At 41.4% G+C, this 21,055-nt stretch overlaps 1 protein-coding gene across 1 annotated transcript in view; it reads left to right on the top strand.

The window, feature by feature from the left end:
* The window catches only part of vps50 (VPS50 EARP/GARPII complex subunit), a 98,193-nt gene that overhangs the window by 42,139 nt on the left and 34,999 nt on the right, over positions 1-21,055 (top strand). Inside the window, exons 13-19 of the mRNA XM_053446939.1 lie at positions 4,878-5,010; positions 13,661-13,752; positions 13,889-13,983; positions 14,619-14,717; positions 16,533-16,623; positions 17,701-17,886; positions 19,639-19,757. Coding sequence (XP_053302914.1) covers positions 4,878-5,010; positions 13,661-13,752; positions 13,889-13,983; positions 14,619-14,717; positions 16,533-16,623; positions 17,701-17,886; positions 19,639-19,757 — 815 coding nt within the window. The remainder of the gene's footprint in view (positions 1-4,877; positions 5,011-13,660; positions 13,753-13,888; positions 13,984-14,618; positions 14,718-16,532; positions 16,624-17,700; positions 17,887-19,638; positions 19,758-21,055) is intronic.

The following is a 21,055-nucleotide window of genomic DNA, read 5'->3' as shown; positions in this document are numbered from 1 at the left end:
AACACTCTCACATACTTGAGATAGATGGATTGTGTCGTGCATCTCTTGGCTGATGATGGAGATTGATGGGACAAAACGCACACACACGCACGCAAACACACACACATGAAAGATGTACCTGAACACCCACATGAAGTGGATCTGTATCTTTTATGTGCAGAACAAGTGTTGTGGTTATTTTTTTTTCATGTGCCTCCCTTTGAATTGCCACTAGGAGAGCTGTCTGAAGTACCGATGTGATGTAAATGTCTTTGTAGCTCATGCGGTACATACACTGGACTGGAGTGGTTTGAGGAGCTGCTAAAAATATGGCGATGAGCTTGAAAAGTACTTCCTGTAATTCGCGAGTGTTTTGAATCATTCTCCACTTTCCCCTCTCTGCGGTGGGTTTTGATTTTTGCAGCATGCATCACAGATTTGTTTCCGAGGTCTCCCCCTGCCTTGTGTTTAAAAAATGTACCTGTGACAAATTCGGTTGTGCATCAGTGGGCCAGCTGGGGAAATCAGCGCGGCGATGCTCTCTGCTCTCTCCACAAATCTTGTTGATGTGAGCTCTCTCTTGAAGAACGCGAACGTCGAACCCCGATGTGTCAAAGCTGTGGGGCGCTAAACTGTGTTTGCGGAGAAGAGCAAACTTTTTGGGTTGTTGTCCCCCCTGATAAATAAAGGTTATGCTAATTTTAGAGACACTTTTAAACCCTCTGAACTTGCCTCTTTAGTTGCGCGACTTAAAATTCGAGAGTGCAGGGAACACTCGGAAAGGTCAGTGCGGATTGTGAAGGGGTCTTATTAATTTTACATCAACACCTCATCATTATTGGCGAGCCGCTCTCCGTATCAATCCCCTGGTCCGTCTGATTTCTCTCCTCGTGGAAAAGAGGAGAGTTTGCTCCCAGAATCGCGGGAGAGGAGGTGACCGCGACCGAACACTGTGCTGCCGGCCGACACTTCGCAAATTCATTAAATTGGGTCGTGATAAACTTTGTTGACTGTAGAAAACTCAGTGGGACTTAACCTTTTTAGGTCCAAATTTTTTTTTTTGTTACAATGTTGTAAAAAGCCATTAGCTGTGCTGATAGGAGCGAAATCACCCTGATAATGATATCTAACAGCTGCTCATCAGTAACCCGCACTGCTCCATCCCACTCTCCATTGTGCACTCTTCCATTATTATGATATAGGCGGACCTTTAGTGCCGCTGTGTATCTGAAGGATGGAGCATTTACTGAGGCTGTGGAGAGGATGGGGGGGATTGTTGCTTTTTTATGTTTACCAGTATCACAGCCTCATTTGTAGTTTTTTTTTTTACTCTAGACAAACAGTATTTTTTTCACTCCAGAGAAATAATTAGATAACAGTTTTTTGCGTGAAATCTGTGCCGTAAAATGACTGCAAAATCAGATTCATGTTGTCGCACTATTTTCACTATTTCACCGAATTGTTTGTGTGCATGTGTAAGACTAAGAGGGAAATCCCTCTTCATTATAGTTTGGTAGTTCTTGGTCTCTTGCAGGTTAATCTGTGCATTTATGCTTTTGTTAAAAAAGGTTGGGGTGTGATTGTTCTGAGAGAAAGTGAATCAGCGAAATGAAGAGTACCTGCAGTTTCTTACTCCTCTCTTTCACGTGGGACATTTGTCTCATGCATACTTCTCCACACGCCCACACACAACTGAAAAAATGCACTCAGCGCTTTGTCGACTCAGAACCACCTGACACTTGCTCTATGTTATGTATAAAATGATCTGTAACTATAATCAGTAAAGTAAATGGCTGTAGTGCAACAGACCCTGAGCTTGCCACCCGCAAGCTGCCATCACTGTACTGGTGGAGAAAGACTTGGTTGGTTGATGGTTGGTTTCAGTAAAAAAGAAAACAATTGCAGGTTTGACCTTGCACCCAGTTATGGCAGTTGTAGCATTTAACGTATGCTAACATACTTACACACACATTAGACAGTTCTGTGTTGGTGTACCTGAGGTTACCTCGCGTCAAACCTACTTAAGATCTTTACACACACACACACACACACACACACACACACACACACACACACACACACACACACACACACACACACACACTTTTTTACCCCCCCGCATTATCTCCCCTCACCCCAGTTGCCTGGCAACATGCTGCTGTGATATGGTTGGCTGGTGGAGAACAGGGAATGTCGAATGTAAGCCTGGTGTTGTCAGAACCGGTTCATTAACTTACCTGTCTGACCTATGCGGTGCTGGAGCCCGTATTTACCTCGGCTATGTTTAGCTCTTTTCAGGTTGGAGCTTGTGTAAACTCCACGGGTTAATTATTATCTGTAAGTGGACATGGATATTATAACGACCACACAGCTCTTTCATGCTTAAGGTTGGACCTTTGGGACTGGTAGATTTACTAAACTAATGCCATTCATACCTGATTAGGTTTCTGTACTTTTGGCTGAAAGATAAACCTGATGATGCACCGTGACGATTCATCAAGATTATTCTCCCTGGTGTCTTGAGTTAAACATGATTTGATATATTTGATGTCTTTTATTCATTTTGTTATAAAAATATATTTTAATATCCATGCATAAAGGATCCCTATATATTCTAACTATACACAGTAACGTCTAAGTTGTCTTCTTAGGTCTGAACACAGTTAGTTGTGTCGAAACACATTGAACCAACAGTGAGTCAAATATAGGTGATTTTTTTTTCGTGTGTGTTCCAGCGGCTCGGTTGCGGTGTTTCTTGCTGAGGCTTGTGGGGTTGATGGCTTTAATGGTGCTTATACTCGCTGCCATTCTTAGGTAATGCAATCTTCCCTCAGTCAACACACACGTCTGAAACACTCCGCCCACCAGACTGCACATCCTGCGGTTGCCATCCACGCCACGGTCCTGCCTCTACCCGTAACTAAAGAGAATCCACCAGCTGTATAATCAGGCAAATCTTGTGTTCACCACAGTTTGTTGTTTTGTTGTTGAATTCTTGTCATTACAGAAACAGTCTTAGAAGGAAAGAAAACAGTGATTAATGTCCATTGCAGCAGAAAGATATAAACCTCTTAAGTTTGATTGTAACTAGCTAACAAAGGTGCTTGGAGAGAAGAGACTTTGTTATGTTGTTCTGAATATCCTTGGTGACTGATGGTATTAACATCATTTCACTTTTAATGTAGCAAATCACCTCTAACAATAGTGGATCCAAACCTATTGTGCAATTCCGAAGCCTTAAACAGCAGCTCTGTCATCGACAGCGCCTCCTGGAGTCTCTTGAAGCGCCGGTTTGTCACTCAGGCTCAGTCGGATGTGCCAGAGGAAGCAGCCAGAAGGAGGAGTGGGACATAACTCACGTCAGTGTTTGCACAATCTCAGAGCCCATCGGCTATCATCTGAAGGCAAATTAGCCTCCGAGGGACACGGCCAATATTTTAGGGCTTCCCGTTTAGACATAGACGATATTCAAGCTCAGGAACTAGTGGGACTACAATCCGTTACTTTAATCTCAGGGGTTGAACATTTCTCCACACAAACACTATTCAGGTCCAGATGACATTTTGACTAAACACTACTAACAGCTGTCAGCATATGACTGCAGATAAATTATAAAGCGGAAGCATTTCGGTCCGATTCTGGATATTCACACACAGAATCTGTTCGTTACAACATGATTCTTTGCACAGTTGGACTCTTGCACCACTTTCTCTCTCAGCATCCTCCAGTGTACGAGGCCAGGGGTGTGTAGTCCACAATGCTGTATGTGAAAGGTAGCAGGGTTCGGCAAACACTCATTTGCAGTCTCATGTGGCAGTGATTAATTTGTCTGTGAACTTGCTGAGAAGACGAGTTGTTCTGTGGAGCCTAGAACCGCGGCAGTGGCCAGTATTGTGCCAGCTGCACTTCTCGTAGGTGGGCCAGATTCGAACTTAACGCACACCAACATTTTTACAGGCTGGTCGTCCTCCTTGCAGCACAGAATCAAATGTCATGTGGTAGATGCAGGTGTGTTTTGCAGCGGGTGTTATCCTTTAAAGACGTCTGTGCACAGGGGCTTGTGGGTATTCTATGGATAAAGTCACTTAGTCAATGCCATTGTATTTAGGTAGGCAAATGTTTATTATATATATGATTTGTGTATTCTCCTGTATCACATTATTACAACAGATAATTTCACCATCAGAGCTTTATCGTCTTTTATAGACTAATTCTAATATTCTATTTTAATAATTAATACTAAAAACTCCACTGTTCTACATTGCTCAGTGTCTCAATATGTGCAGCATTAATACAAGTTGTAACTTTATAAAAGCAGTAACTCACCTCAGGGCCTGATCATCATCATATCACAGCTGATGTAAAACTTTCTGATGCTCAGATACTGATTAAATAAAGCACCATCTACACTGAGTTTATGAACAAGGGCTGTTACTATGGCAATCATGCCTTGTATTAATGTCCTTTAGCGTAAATAGCTCCATGAGACCGTTGATTGCTCAGAATAGCCCACCTAATGTGCACATCTGAGCTATTTTTAAATCGATGGTGTGTATTAGTGAGGCAGCAGCTTAATAACGTCCTCGTTTTAATCTGTTCTTACATTAATTAGCTCTTACATGAGATGAAAGCCTTCCCTATTTCAGAGTATTGATGTTTTCCAACTCAGTGTCCTTGGATGATGAGCTTTAATTGGATGTAAGGTGGAGGACAGCTGATCAATTTAGAGAAAAGTAGTACAGCGCTGTGTCCATGACTCTGAAATGATCCATTTTTACTTTGGGGGATAAAAAGGACAGGGAGGGACATATGATACAAAAATACTGTCATACAGATGATATCAGGCTTTTTAAGAAGCACAGCAGTGACCCTTGTTTTCATCCCTTCTTTGTCGGCAGCACATCACCACGGACAGCTACATCCCCTGCCTGACGGACCTGTGCAAGGCATTGTGGGAGGTGATGCTGAGCTACCACCGCACCATGGAGTGGCACGAGGAGCAAGACAAGCAGGAGGCCGCGCCAGCTCCAGGTAAGAGACTTGAATCATATCAAATGGTCCTGGTTCTTTTTCTGGTTTCATTTATGTTCAGCAGCATCTTATAGGGGTGCAACTGCAGATTCAGGACGCAGACTTAAAGTCAGACGACATGACGGCTCCTCAAAGAGAAGCCAAATTGTCTTGATCGTCCCATAGTGACTGGCTACAGTAGAGTTCATAAACCCCACCTCCTCCATGTTTGTGGATGGGACATGGACCAAAGTACTTGTCAAATAAACTTTCTTTAAGATGGTTTCTGACATTATAGGTAGTTATTATCACAATGCTGTTTGCTGAAATGTAATTTTTTGGGGGGTAAGTAATTTGATAGGAAAAAAATAAAACTGTGTGAGACATCATGATTGACAGCCGAGACTGTCATGTAATGGTGGTGCATATGTATCTGCAAGACCTTGATACAGCAGCTCCACACCACAATCAACCGGGCCACCACTGGTTCCAGTTATTTCAAAAGGGATTGCTCTCACAATGGTGGATCCCTGACCTTTAACCTGATCTGCCCCAAAATTGTATCGGTGCTTCTGTAGCCCCTGCTCCATCTTTTAAATACATTCTGGTGCAAATCAGTTGGATACTTTACTTTCCTTCTCTTTTTCATTTTCACTCTCCATATCTCTTTCTCACCTATTTTCTCTCACTCTTGTTTTTCATTTAATCGTACTCATAAAATCGCCAAATCTGCTCCTTATACCCTGAGCTGAAAAAAAAAAAGTAATTCACAGTTTCAGTCGACAATAACTCGGTGAAAATGGGGTCAGCTTTCTCCACACACTCTGAGTGCCACTCTCTCTCGGCTGTTTGATTTCGATATACAGTGAGATAATCAGCTTTAAAGCTCACCTCGCTGTGTGGATAGGGACGAGGGAATGGAATCTGTGCGGGTGCTTCAGCGCAGCGCTCGGTGTCGAGGTGCGGATTCTGAAGTGGCCCATATCTGGGAGCGCTCGCTGTAAAGTTCTGTTTCAGCGTTCGGGTCGTGGAGCAGGTCAGGGGCAGAATAATCCCTGAAAACAGCTGCAAGTGCACACAGGGACGTGCATTGTCTGTTTACTGTTGCTGCTCTAGGACACAACGCGCTGATAACACAGTGTTGTGTATGTGTTGAATTTGTGCAGCGTTATCACACTTGGATTGGGTTAAACAGCCTGTCCTAATTACATGAATATAAATGATATGTACACATTATTGCATTGACATTGTTGGATTAGTGTGACCCTAGATAAATATATGCACATTTGATGAACCATGAATGATGTATACTTTTTCTTATGGAAACGTGTCCGTGTGACTTTGAGTTTCTTATGTTTCCATGGTAACAGACACAGGGCTGTAGCTTTTAATAATGAATAATTTGACACCAACAGACAACACTGACATTAAAGTGATAATAGGTCCTTTCTCATTTATAATATTCAATTTATTGTGTCTTCAGTGACCTTGTTCACTTTCCAATGTCAGCTCGACCTGTTGTTATCCTTTCAGAAAAGAACTCGCCATCATTTGCTACATTTTGTGATGATAACTCCTCCACTGGAGAATTCACTCCCATTACAGTCCATAAAGAACAGCACGCCACATCTGTCCAAAACCCGAAGCTTATGTCTGGATCCGTCTCGTGTTTGTCGCTGCCCCTCTAGTCTGCCGCCAGATGTGAAAACATCAGTCGCAAGAAGCTCTGCTGTCAAGGCAATACATACTTTGTGGTTTAGCAGTAAGCTCTGCTCCAACTTGTATTTCTCACCGGTGTAAGAAATGAGGTCATGGTGGATTTTTCACTTCATCACTGTTTTTGGATCATTTGTCTTGCCATACACCGTCATATAAGCTTGTGTCTTCCTGCAGCCTATTGGAAGATGGCTAATTTCATTTTCCCGTACTGTACTGAATTCATTAGATGAGTGGAGGAGGTTTCAAGGAGGTTCTGCATGTTCAGTGAAGGTACCCTCCTCGCAGGGGAAAGGGCACACACCACGTTTCCTTTCACGAGGCCCATCTATTATCTCAGTATTTGATTGGCTGTCACCTTTGTGCAAAGGTGTCCCCGACCCTGGCTTTCACCTTTCTGTCTTTATTCTAATGTGTGTATCTGTGTGTGTCTGTGTGTGTGTGTGGGGGTGTGTGGGGAGGGTCCATCAGAGTAGTGATTTACTGTACAAGCTTTGTCTTATTTGTCAAATAATTTTTGCAGCTGCGGTGACCTCCATCTCACACCTGAGGCCATCAGGGTCTTAGCGGTCACCCCTCCTGAAGATCACTCACTCCCCCGTCTTTCTGCTGTCACATACACACAGACACGCACACGCACTTCTCCTCATTAACGAGGAAAAAAGGGAGCATCCCCATTAAATTTAGGGCTGTGGCCTCTTGATATATTGAGCCGGTCAGTGTTACGTCTCACTAATTAATCTGGCCACTTGATGAAAGCAAAGGTTGTCTGGGGAGGTGAAACAGGCCAGGGTCATATCCCGAGCCGACAAAATGGATTTGCCGCTGAAGCACACACCCCGTCATGTTGAATCAGCCCTGATGGCCGTCAGGTGCAGGGGTCGGTGTGTGTGCGTGTGCGTGTGCGTGTGCGTGTGTGCGTGTTAGCATTTGAGGGTAAATAACCATGACCAGTTGTGTATCTGTTACATGTTCATACGGGGGCATGAACCATGCAAAATAGCAAATGGAATCTGTGGAGGCTGTGTGCTCTGATATGATAAAGAAAACCATCAGTTTTCAAAGCTCAGGGTGAGAATTGGCCTTCACACTTCATTAATGTTCACTAGTAACATACTATACAAACTAAACCAGGGGAACCTGCTATGTGGAGTAACCTATGCTTTCTAGCCTATCACTGAACATACTATAATTGGTTTTTATTTTTGATTGATTCATTTCATTATGTTTTTTATTCATGCACACCTCCCTACTGCTGAGTCAACATGGCATCTAATCTAATAGATTTCTCAGTATTTCCAACCTGCTTATAGATCACATGTAGCTGAAATTACACTTCCTTCAAATACATCTCTGTTTAAGGGCTTTCAGGTGGGAACTCAGATATACAGTTTAATATACGTTTACAGCAACCAAATCTTTAAACACATATTCATTCAAAAATATTTATATTAATAAAACCAACTGTTTATATGCTCAGAATGCACCAAATCATCCCTGAATAAACAAGAATGGAACTGAGCTTAGTGCATGCAATTCCTCAACCAAGGTCCAACAGTCCCCTTAAATTCAATCAAGCTGCAGCATCTTCAATCACTCAGCTCATAGATATCTCTTTCCTAATCATGTCAGATTTTTTTGTCAAGACCCATGAATTAATCTCTGAGAAAATGTTGCCTCAAAAAACCCCCCTCGTACTGTTGGATCCGCCTCCGGATCAGAACCTAAATTTAAAGTGTTCTTCCGAGACCCATATTACATGATTCCACCAAGTTTTGTGTAAATCAGAGTGGTTGTTTTTCTGTAGTGTAATAAGGGATGAAAACATAGCATAAAAAGTGTACATTGTGTCAGTTGGAATGCGTTTAATCCTCTCTGATTAGAATCTAACTTTGCAGAGCAGGTTTTCAAAGAAAGTGTTTGAATATATAAACTGTCAGTGTCATCATCGCTGCTTTATTACTGAATTTCTCTTTTACTTTTTCTTTTTTTTAAATTCTTATCATCCCTTCACTGCTTCATCTGCTTTCATTTCAGAAACCAAAAGTTGTGTTCTGACTTCTCTGGATAAACTTTGACAGATTTATGCTAAGTCATGCACAGGCTGCTGTTGTATGAGTCATAGTTTGATACCAGTGGGGAGCTAGGGCTCCTGTGGGCGTTTGTCGTGAGTCATTAAGAACTCCGTTATACCCACAATGCCACCAAGGGTCGAATACCGACCACCACCTACGGGTTGGCAAAGGGTGCTCCCTATTATTTAGCTTTTCCTCCCTCTCTGCAGTAGCACTTTTTAATAACCATAATAAATGCTTTTTAAGTGGTTAACCTGGGGAGGCCGTCGCCGCCCTCACCGGGTCAATGCTGGGAGACCGCACCGACACAAACTGCCCGACAACAACTTTAGTTAATGAGGATGATGTTGTTGATGTAAAAAGCAAGGAACAAAATACTTATTAGTCCTACTTATGTTAGGAATGATCATCAAATGATTCAGATAATTTGTTTATTTCTTATATTTCAAATTTATTCTAATTTCGACCATGTAGACATTCTGCACATATTTAGATTCAGTGGTATATCAACATTCCAACATTATTATTATGTCCAATGTACATAAACAATAAACGCCCCTTATATACACTTAGAAATCATAGAAAAAGACATTATAACTCCAGAACCTACCTGAGAATCAAGACGTACTTTACTTTACAATACGTTTCGGCAACGTATGACATCACCGCATTCAAGGTGAATGAGCAGCGTTTCCATTGAAGCCTGCCACTCGCCCACATGATTGCTGTGTCACTCTCAATACTGACCTTGTACTCGGGAAATGAAACCAACTTATGAAAGCTGCCACGTCACCATCTCCCAACCTGTCTGTCCTTTTGTCGGTTAGTGAATGACACAACTGTTTTCACTTCTAACCCTATGAATGACTCAAATAACAAATTACTCTGAGGACGGTGAAATCTACCAGCATATTCATTAAATTCTCATACACGTTTTATTAAACACCGCCCCAATGTCATCATTAGAAACCATGAAAGGTCGTGTCTGTGCATTTAAAATGCGTCACGTAAAAAGAGAATCTGAGGTGAATTTTAAAGAATATTTCAAATCATGTATCACTGTCGCATCCATTTCTGAGTGGGATGATCACAATCAGCTGGTGGCAGGAGAAGATAAACATCCCTAATAGCGCGCTGCAGATGTATTCTTGCTCGCAAGCTTGTTGTGAAATTGGTATCTTCGTGTTTACCAAGAAACTCACTGGTCTAGTGGTCAAAATGGCTGTTATTTTATTATAATAATAATGTTTATGTTTTTTGTTACCCAAGAGATAAGGCACTTGGCCATCTCAAGTCATTATGTGGTGTTAAATAGCTTTTGATATATTTCATGACAGGGTTTATGACTTGATGAAGTTGTCATGGAGGTGTCCAACTGCTGGAGATGGCAACCGAGCTTGTATACCCTTTTTAGGGTTTATTTCTTGATATAGAAAATAGTGCCAGATTAATAATTTGATTTGCAAGAGATGCAAAGGGATGGTGTAATCTCTCTCTATGAGGGGAAACCCACTGCTCCAATCCACTGCAGTTTAACATGAATTCCCCCCCTGAGGATTTTTCTCTGATTTGGTGGACTGGGTCTCCTGTCAGAATCCATAGTGAGGCTCAGTAGATCCTTTGTGCTGCTAATTGTATGCATCAGTGTATGATTAACACACGCCCAGTGGGTAAAGTGCTGGTGTTTATGCAGACTGATCAAAAAGGGAGAGTGGAAGAGGTAAACCGTTTATGGTCAGCACTGGACTGAGGTTTGCCGTTTCTCAGGAGCTGCTTTCAGACATTAACTGAAATCCAGAACATTTTACAGAGGGGTTGTGTGTGAGAACAAAAGCGTCCAAGTCAGTTTCTTTGGACACTTTGTGGAACATGTGGAGCTGGCAGCCCTCCAGAAAGATGTGTGGATATTGTCCGAGGGAGCCCATGTGTGAACATTTTGCACTGCATTCCTATATTAATGTCACAAAATCACAATCACAAAAAAATAAGAGATTTGCTTGTAGCACCTAATGTAGCCGCAGTCTGTTAGCCTCAAGCAGCACAGACTGAGCTCCAGAGGTCTGGGAAGCTCATTCTTTTCTATCACCAAGATTTAAAAAAATGTCACTTTTCATTATGTTAATAATATTTCTTCTATCTTTAGGTTAAGTGTCTTTAGGTCAGACTCTCACTCAGCATCTTGCTTCTGGAGCCTTTTCTCATCTGCCCCTGCTCCGTCTTTCCTCCATACAGTCTGTCATCGGATTGATATGATTAGATATATCTCCATGCATGGGCCTAATAATATTTGTTCGTAAAATAATATATTTTTTTAGGACTTGTATGTCATTATGAAAACACCCCCAGCGCACAACACGGAAGAGCCACGGTACGGCTCTGTTTTGACTGCAGCTCATAGACACTCGAGTTAAGCTGAGCTAAATTATGTGTTTGCATTGTTAAAGCTTTAGGTGTTTTCAACCCACTCACGTCTACAGAATAAGAAAAACACCCCGAGTGATTCATGCCTGTCTCCCTTGTTTTCTCTGTCCAACATCATCTGGTTTAATAGTTAATGAAGGGTAGTGTGATTGCAAACACAAGAGTCACACGTTTTCTCTCAGTGACATATTTACGTTTTTTCCCTCGGTGCTCTCACACCAAAGCCTGACGTCTTGGAAATTATTGAGCCCTGAATGTCTTTCTCATCAATAATCTGGGCCTCCTCCAGTGATTGGAGCACATAAAGATGGATTTACCACATTTGTCGGTTTGCTTTTTCCAATCGTAGGGGAATACTTTTTTTTACCAGAAGTAAAGAATAAAAGACGCTGTAGCAGAACTGTAGTGTTCCCTTCAATCTACTATTAATATTGCAAAAATAATCTCATAATTTAGGGCTTTATCATTTTGGAGGGAGGATATCAGAGGATCTTCTCTGTTAAAATATGTATCTTGTTAAGTTGTGTATCACGAATAACTTCAGAGTTATGATTGGTTACATTGGTGTGTGATTTCCGTAATTTCTCTAGAAACAAAGAGTTGGTTCAACATCTAGGATCCAGAGGGAGTGGAACTCTGGTGTGTGTTCTCCTTGCTGCTTATTTCCTAACAGTTTTTTTTCCTGTTTTTTCATTAAACTGTGACATTAGTCGTTTTTTTGATATGTTCTTATTAAGTTGCAGTTTATTTGTTATTATATTATGATTTTTTCTCATTGAATTACATCTTAACCCTCACAATATTATAACAGTTTTATTGTTTTTTTTTCTTGTAAAATGTTCAGTCCAGTAATATTCAGAAATGAATTACTACTGGACTGACCGATCCTTCCTTACAAGGAAGGATCGTTTTTTTAATGTTTTACACTTAATATATAAACTGTGACATTTATTTATTTTAAATTAGTTTTTGATGAATATAATGAACAATAAAAAAAATGAGACAAACTTAAAAAAAAACAACCATAAACATTAACCAGTGGGGTAATCCATCAGCAGAGCTTTATCTGTATTCTCAGCACATTAATGGAATTTAATGTGGGACTCGCAGCCACCTGCTCGTTGACTCACTGGCTCTGAGTTTCTGGCTTTCCCCAGAAATCCATTTCAAACAGGGCGAGCAGCTTGAGATTGATTGAAGCAATTTTCTGCTAAAGGAAAGTATAGCAGCTCCGATGACACGGTAGCCTCTGCAATATGTGCACCACATGCTACTTTATCTGAGTGATCGGTGAAAGAGAAGAACATAAATAAAGGGATAGTGAGCAGATGATGGAGGTGGAACGTGTTCGCTGAAAATGTTGGTGTCATTTTCCGACTGTCTGAGGAATCAAACAACTCATTCAACGGCCATTTGTCTTTACCAGCCCGACTGATTTCTAGGTCACTGTCAGTCGTTCTCTCTATCAACTCTCCAGGATAGTTTCAGGCATGGTCCAACTGACACTAAAGTACTACTGACAGTAACCTGGTCAGATCGGATGATCAGCTACACCATATTTCATATTAGCACCTATAATAATCTTTTTACATTTTTTTTGTTGGTTGGTTTGTCAGAATAATTATACTATCGTATATTCTGAGCAGCCGAGATGTCGATGAAGGTGAAGTTGATTCTTGAAGGAAGAATTCTCCGCAGACCCAGAACTTGCTATACTATACTAGCAAGAGAGGTTGCGACCCAAGGCAAAACAACGTCCCAAATCCTGTAGTTTAGCAGGACATGACTGCATGTGTCTAAGCATATGATGTAAATTCATAAAGACATGCCTCGTCTCTAATGATGAGGTCCCATGTTCTATACTCATCCATTAACAGGTCAGTGATCATTCCCTAGGGGAGAGAAATGACGAGAAATACATGGAAGAATTACTGAGAATCGGAAGATGAGGGCCGCATGTGATTCTTGTTTATACCAATGGACAAGGGATCTATTTAGCTAAATATACCACAATACAAAACCCCCCAAAAATTATCTACGAAATTTGGAAGAAGGGTGTTTACGAAATAACCAATAACATAAATAAAAGGGACGCTCCAGTATTTATTTTTCATTTTCTCTAATCCAATAAAGGACTTTCTTGCACATGTTCACTGACTTCCAGGGACTAACTCTTGGACCTTGATTTAAAAAAGAAAATCTGACATTTTATGGGACTATTATTTATGAATCAAGGAGCAAGGAGACTTTTGGGCCTTGGCGGATGTATGTGCTCTACTGACTCCCCATCTAGTTTGACTTTTATTTGGGTCCGGTTTTGTATTTGCATCCGTTCTTTTGTCCTCTGAAGTCAGTTTACGAGGTAATTGGTCTCATGAAGAAAGAGCAGAGCAAAACAATAACTAAATGAAATGGACAAGAAGATCGTCTCCTAATCAGTTTTGATTGAATACTTCTAGATGGAGCAGCAGCAGCAAAGTCTGATGAGCTGGTTGTGGACCGCAGCTACGTGAAGAAGAAACTGGAGCACGGTCTGACACGGATCTGGCAGGTTGGTAGACTGCCTCCCCCTTTCTCCATCCGTCTCTCTTTTCAAAGTCATCTAGTGTCTTCTATTTGTTTCTTTACATACATATTGTATCAAACCGTCCATAAATCAACCATGTCCCTCTCATCTGTCTCCTCAGGACGTCCAGTTGAAAGTGAAGGCCTACATCCTGGGCACGGACATGTCTAACTTCAAATATGATGATTTCATAGTGGTACTGGACGTCATCAGCAAGTACGTGCAGTCTCTCTCTTTTTTTGGTTTACTTGTTTCTCACAGTACTCATGTGCTCAGTCACTTACTAATTCACCAACTTATATGATACAAACATTTGCACACAAACACATATATATACTGTTTATATTTTCCCATGCCCAGTAGAAAGTTTTCCATTTGATTTGTTAGTAGCCAGCAGTTAACTCTTTTTATATGAACTACCTTAACTAGTAATTTACTACTCAGCTTCTCTCTATTTTGGAGTTCACACTGATGATTATACAATAACACAAGGGGTTCTCACATAATTGTTGTAATAAGCCGTTCACTGGAGCAGGGCCCCCTCTCCGCTGTGTTGTTTCTTACTACAGGCCTTCAGGATAACTGCCCTCGTGATCGTGATCTAGTTTGTTTTTGCTGTCAGTTACAAAGAAATGTTAATTATTGAAAACATCAAGGCCACACACACTATAGAATATAGGTCTGTTATTTATTGTTATAGTGTAATTGTTTGTGTTGTTATTTTCTTTCTTTATTCATAGAGAATACAACCATTGTCTGGACAAATCCCTCTGCTGTACATCTTCCCTGTTCATCTCCTTCATTCACGTGTGTCACCGTCACCATTTCTTCTCTTCCACCCCCTCTCTCAGGTTGATGCAGGTGGGTGAGGAGTTCTGTGGCAGCAAGTCCGAGGTCCTGCAGGAGTCAATCAAACGCCAGAGCGTCAACTACTTTAAGAACTATCACAGGTACGAGGTGATTCCACCGCACCTACTTGATCGTGTGACAATAAGAAGTCGTCTCTGTAAATTCTCTAAACTGATGGGATTGATTATGTGTGGACAATTAGACACACAGTGGATGGATCTGACACCCGCAGCCGCCCCGATATTCCCTGAAAGCAAGTAGTGAGATGATTGTAAGTGGAGCAGCTTTTGGAACAGCAGGTTGTCATCGCTTGACAGAAACTTTCGCACACCAGTGGAACCATTGGCTGCCGCTAGCGGGCTCCACGCCGAGCACAACCCTCCTCGGGATAGATGTGTAATTACATGATAACACTCACTGAGCTGGAATCACATTTACATCTTGATTACATACCCCAAACTCGCCAGCCACATGCATATGTATGCTGTCACACCAGACGGCAACTCATCATCGGAGGTGATTTGCATTGATCAGAGATTGTGATTACCTGTCAAGAATTATTGGAAGGATGATTAAATATCAGAGAGATTATAAAGGAGCTAAACGCAGGGGAAAGGCTGGAGGGGATATCAGCAGGAAACTGAAAAAGAGTGAAAGGGCACTTTCACGCCGACTTTGTTTGGTATGAAGCCTCCTGCAAATTTTTTAAACATGTGTTTTTTCAGACATTGGTTCTAATTGCAGGAAGTTGAGACATTAATCAATACAAGACGAAAAAAAGATGAAGCCTCATTGGTCTACCTAGGAACAGAGTTTCCCAGACTGCAGGATTGATCACAATATTTGGTTCCGACTATTGACGTTGATGATGCTAGTATAAACACCCTAATGATATTACAGTGGCAAGAAAATATATGAATTGAGCCTGTTTATGAAAATGTCCTACGACTTAACAAACCCACACAGAGAGAAGAAGGCACATTTGTAACCCCGTCTCACACACACACACACACACATCTGCATCCGTGCGCAGGAGGATTCCAGTGTACATCTTCTTTGCATTAGCTGTGATTCATTTTTGCAGCAGGTTGTCATCCTCAGAGAAACACATCAGTGACCTTTGACTGTGATATGCCTGTTTTTGTCTGCGGGCGGCCTGTGGAAACACACTCATTCATCAGGGTGGTTGTGTTGTTGTTGGCCTGCGGATGCAAAGAACAGGATGACAGGGCTTGTCAGGGCTCGGCCATGATTAATATCCAACAGATTTTCCACTCGTGATTTTCAATTCCTCTTTTATTTAGTCATGTTTTGTTTTTTTCGTCCTGGAATTATCAATGCATTATATTGGTGGAATTAAGACCTGGGGACTAGTTATATAAGCATTTTGTAAACTAATGTATGTTGAAGTCAACCAGGAGTTTTCCCTCTCTCGCCTCTTCCACATTCTTTTACATGTCGTGCTTCAAACTCCTTTAAGTCATGTGGTAGTGGGTGCTGTGGTGTTTGAAGTCAACACTGCTCTGACATTTCACACACAAAGACCTGCTAGTGACCCGAGCAGGTGGACACAAGGGAGCCTGTCACAAGCTGTGTTCACCGTTAAAATGGAAACATGTGACGCACGCACACACACACAAGTAAATGTTAACATGCACACACACACAACAAATGTTAACATGCACACACACACATACACATGTTCTTTATTCTTTTCCATGTGTATCAGTGACCTTTGCAGGTTGTGTTTTTGTCAGCAAATTTAATCAGAAGTCTCAGAATGGAAGCTGGATAATTGTATAAAATGGCACAAGGTCACCAATGGACAGATGTTGACTCTTTCTCACCCTCTTTCTGTTTCTTCCTCTTCCTCTTCCTCTTCCTCTTGTCCTGTCGACCTTCTTCTGCCTCCTCAGGGCACGACTGGAAGAACTAAGGATGTTTCTGGAGAATGAGACGTGGGAACTTTGTCCTGTCAAGTCTAACTTCAACATCGCCCAGCTCCATGTGAGTAACAATCACACCAGTGAGGCAGCAAGAAAGGATGCGAGACCTTTACTGCACGTTATTCCTTTACAGCATTTATTACAGGGGTTTTCCCTCCACAGTAATGAGCTATAGTTAAAAAATATTGACTTGAACAGCAGAGCAGATCAGGTGCAAATACCAAGGAAAAATGTTTTAGGTAAATAACATTTATAACAGCGAAACTCTTTAAGCAATTTAAAGAAAGGATCAACATGTTCAGCTCGCTTCACACAGAGGAAGGCAAAGAAATGTCAGAAAGACAAATGGAGTTAGAGTCAAGAGTCTGTTTTCTCATTTTCATGCATCTCGCTCCGATACACAGTGCAACAAACGCACATGCAAAAGAATCTTCAGAATAAGTGGCGTGAAAATGTTGTTTGTCTGCATCACTTTGTGGTAAACAGGCAATGTAATGCTTCGCTGTTACAAGATTATTTAAACTTGCAGGTTTTTTTTGAGTGCTGAAATGTGCAGCAGCTTGCCACAGACGTTCCCTCAGGACACTGGCTTTGGTTGTGAGTGTAATACTAATATTCGTACGCCTCCACGCAGACAACAGACATATCTGGAGGCTTTAGGTTTTCAGGTTGTACATCCATCGTCCATCCCGTTGTTGTTAGGAAGGAAAGGGAAGACGTTGAGGGAATCTTTTCAGTTACAGTACAAACTTTCATTTAAACTCAGATTTTGAACTGAAAGAAATTTGTTGTTCAAATATCAAAGGTTACCATGCCCGCAAACATGTGTTTGTTTGAGTCTTGAACACTCATTAATGAAATTTCCCTTAAAAAAAGACACTTAAATCCTTATACAAATTTTTTTCAATACGGTTTTATGGAATCTACTTAGTGCCATTCTATTTTACTTTAATATAATAACGTTTTTAATTGTTATGTTTGATAATACGTAGGCTCTTTTTTTAAATGGTAAAATTATACATTATTTTCCATTAAATATAAAACCTCTTTTCTCCATTGTCTGTCTCATCTTCACCAAATGCACGCCTACATCCGTTGTCCTTCAAAGTGTCTCTCTGTCCCATCTTCTCCGCTCCAGGAGTTTAAGTTCATGGGCCAGTGTCGCTCTCCGTCCGTCTCCCCGAGCAAACAGGCCACGTCCTCGAGCACACCGGCCCACGATGAGCTGTCACTCTTCCAGCAGTACCTCCAGGAGGGGAACCCGTTTGAGATGCACATCGAGGAAAAGGAGGAGGAGACGGAGGATGTGCTTGCATCCAACGGAGTGAGTTGGCGTTTGCTTGTTAGACTTTGTTATGGTAGTTTCCTTCATTAACATCCCCTCATACACTGTAAATGTAACTTATGTTGACTGTCTGCACATCATACAAGTTGATCAGATACCGTCCACCCTCTCACCCACGTCTAACATACTAGGCAACCTGTTGAGGTTAAAACACCAAACAAGTTAACAAAGAGACAAGTTTATAAAACTCTTTGATGAACCAGGGCGTAATGACTGTGAGTCATTAAGTGGTTTACAACAGACCTGGAGCTGTCATCAGCCTGGGCCACGGCAGACTCTTATTAACAGCGTAAGGCCAGCAGAGCAGAACCCGCCATTATTATCATAGCTCTTTGATGCATCGCCTGACACATTATATAAGCCGTTAAATACAAAATCAATCTGTGAGCATCTACACTGCAGGACCAATGATAAGCCAGAGAAAAGAGCCGAATGTAATAATGTAGAAGTCGTTTTTCTATGATTTCTTTTTTTTCATCCGTCAGCATTCAATAATTCTCTCCCGGTAAAGCAATTATCCCTGGTCCCTCTATTTTAGTGCAGTAGTTATCACCAAGCCAGTCAATACTGGAAACCTTTTTATTTCTTTGAAACACTTTTTCTGCGGTGCTTTGTGTTAAATTTAAAATAGGCAGCACTTCATCTTCCGAGAGACAGAAGTGCCTCGCTGCTCAGTATGGGGCCTCTCAGTTTTGCATGCAACCTATGTTGTCCGGTTAAGCTACGAGCCGAGCCACTTTAGCGCAATACATAATTGACAGAGAAGAGAGATTGTTTTGCCAAACATCTTTCAGTGTACTTCGTTCAACTGAATCTTTAAACCAGAAGAGCAGGCCAGCTCCACTTGGAAAGGGAGAGCTGGCTTTTTACTTGTTCACCTACTTGAAGTAGACATAGGGGCAGCTGAGGCTCAGGCATCACTCCGCCAGGTTTGGTAGAAATCTGTCCAGTAGCTTTTTGAGATTTTTGCCTACAAACAAACAGACATGGGGTGACAACGTAGACCAAGAATAGAAAAACAAGAAGAAGCTCAATTCTACAGCCTGACGAATGTGATAACATATAATGTGTAAAATTGTATGAAAAGGAACCCAAACATTGGCATTGTTCCTAATGCGTTGTTGAACAGAAGATCAATAAATATCATATTGTATTAGGATTACAGGAGTAAGGCAGCCCCCCTGTTCTTCACACAGATACACGCCACCCTGACACATCACCCGTTTTTTTTTAAATTTGTACATGGATATATTTTCTGCTTAGGCTCAACATCAAAAGCAATATTGCTCTGTCTAACATATGAGGCTTAGCTCAGCCGTTGCTGGGCTTTACTCTTAAGCTTGTAATCCTTTTCTATATGACTGTTGTGTTACCTGAACCTGTAGTTAAGGACAAAGAAAAATATTATTCCAGGGCTTTACCTGAACTCTCCTGAGAGGTGAATGAATTTTCTACATTTTCCCCCCGAAAGCCAAATAGTTTTATGGTTGTGCAGCCACCAGGACTAAAAGATGAGCACCTTACACCCTCTTTCTGTTTCAGTAGCCATTTTTTTTTGTGTTTGGTTTCATAATCTGGATCTTTCATTTAAGTGTGTTATCGGACCCAATTTCCCCAGGGCATCGGATTCTTTTCTCTTTTTTTTTTTCACACTTCATCTGAACTGCATTTCTTCTTCAGCACCCGCACGTTGACCATTTTTCCACGAATCTGTTTCCCCCATTTCTCAAGTATGAGTCAGACGAGCTGGAGAAGAGCGTTTATCAGGATTACGACAGTGACAGCGATGTCCCCGAGGAGCTCAAGCAGGACTTTGTGGACGAGCAGACAGGAGACGCCCCTCTTAAGAGGTCAGGTCCAAGTCTTGTTATTTCACACCACACTTTCTGAGGACACACAAACGATGACATCTGAAGTTACACAGTACATTCCGGTGACCGTCCTCTCTGCTCCCCTTCAGATTCTTGAAAGAAAGTCGACGTTTCACTTTATTCATGCGCACAAAACGAACGATCGACCCTTGATTCTTTTTAAGGAGCTTTTAAAAGGATATTGAGTCATGCGTCAGTCGGCTTTCTGTGCCTTTAGCAGTGATAAATTTAGCCTACCTCTGCATAACCCTCCTTAATAAGCTGAGAGCTTGTATGAAGCTTTTTGTCTGCACACGATAAATTCTCTTTTTTGCCAGCCCCGCCGATGTGATTGGTGGCCTTCGAATGATTACTCGCTTTTTAATAACTGCAGAGGCAGCCGGGTGCTCCTCTGTACCTCGTGTAAAAGAACCCATTTTAATGTGAAAGAGAACATTGAATGCAATGGAGGACATTTATATATTTGGTCTAATTTGTAATCAACATTTAATTTCCAAAGTCTAATAATTAAGACAATAACACATTATAGCTTTATCTATTAGGTCTTCCTCTTAATTTGATGGGGGGGGGCATCCTGAATAACCACAATCACAATTTGCCTCATTAAGCCTCACAATCTGAACGAGGTGCGACATCCTCTGACCTCAAAACTCAACTGAGGTGAAGAACTTCCCCCAAAAAAAACTTTTAACAAGGAAAAAAAAACCTGACATCTCAGAGAGAGACACAAAAGTGAGTTATCCTTCTCCGGAGCATAGAGAAGAATTGCGATAGATGCTGTTTGTAACGAAGCACATCAACTAAAAATTACAATATTTAAAGCTTGAAGAGAAAATGCAGAGGTGTGTTGGCAGCCTTTTGCAGCAGCTCCCTCGGCACCATGCCTTTCTCTTAGACTTTTATTATTTTTCCCTCATTGTTGTCTACTTACTTCGTACTTGTTGTGTGCTGACAGAAAGGTTAAAAGCATTTTGTGCAAAAAAGAAAATGTCTGACAGAGGTAAAGGGAGAGAGGGGCGAGCATGGAGGGCAGAGCAGTGATGACAATTGGACTGGTAGAGGTAATGGTAGTAATATATGGAGGTAGAAACATTGTACATCAACACAATGTAGATAGAGATATTTTTTGCATTTGCATGTATATATGTATGTTGTGGATATATGAATCGGTATGAACCCACGAGTGTGCACGTGTTTATGAATATCTGATAGCTCAGGGCAAAGTTTTACACCAGGAAACACATTACTATTACTTATTCAATAGCTCCTCATTACGG

This window comes from Pleuronectes platessa, chromosome 18, assembly GCF_947347685.1.
Source record: "Pleuronectes platessa chromosome 18, fPlePla1.1, whole genome shotgun sequence".
NCBI classification, from domain to species: Eukaryota; Metazoa; Chordata; class Actinopteri; order Pleuronectiformes; family Pleuronectidae; genus Pleuronectes; species Pleuronectes platessa.
Note: the sequence above shows the minus strand (reverse complement) of the source record. Positions and strands in the feature narration are given on the sequence as shown.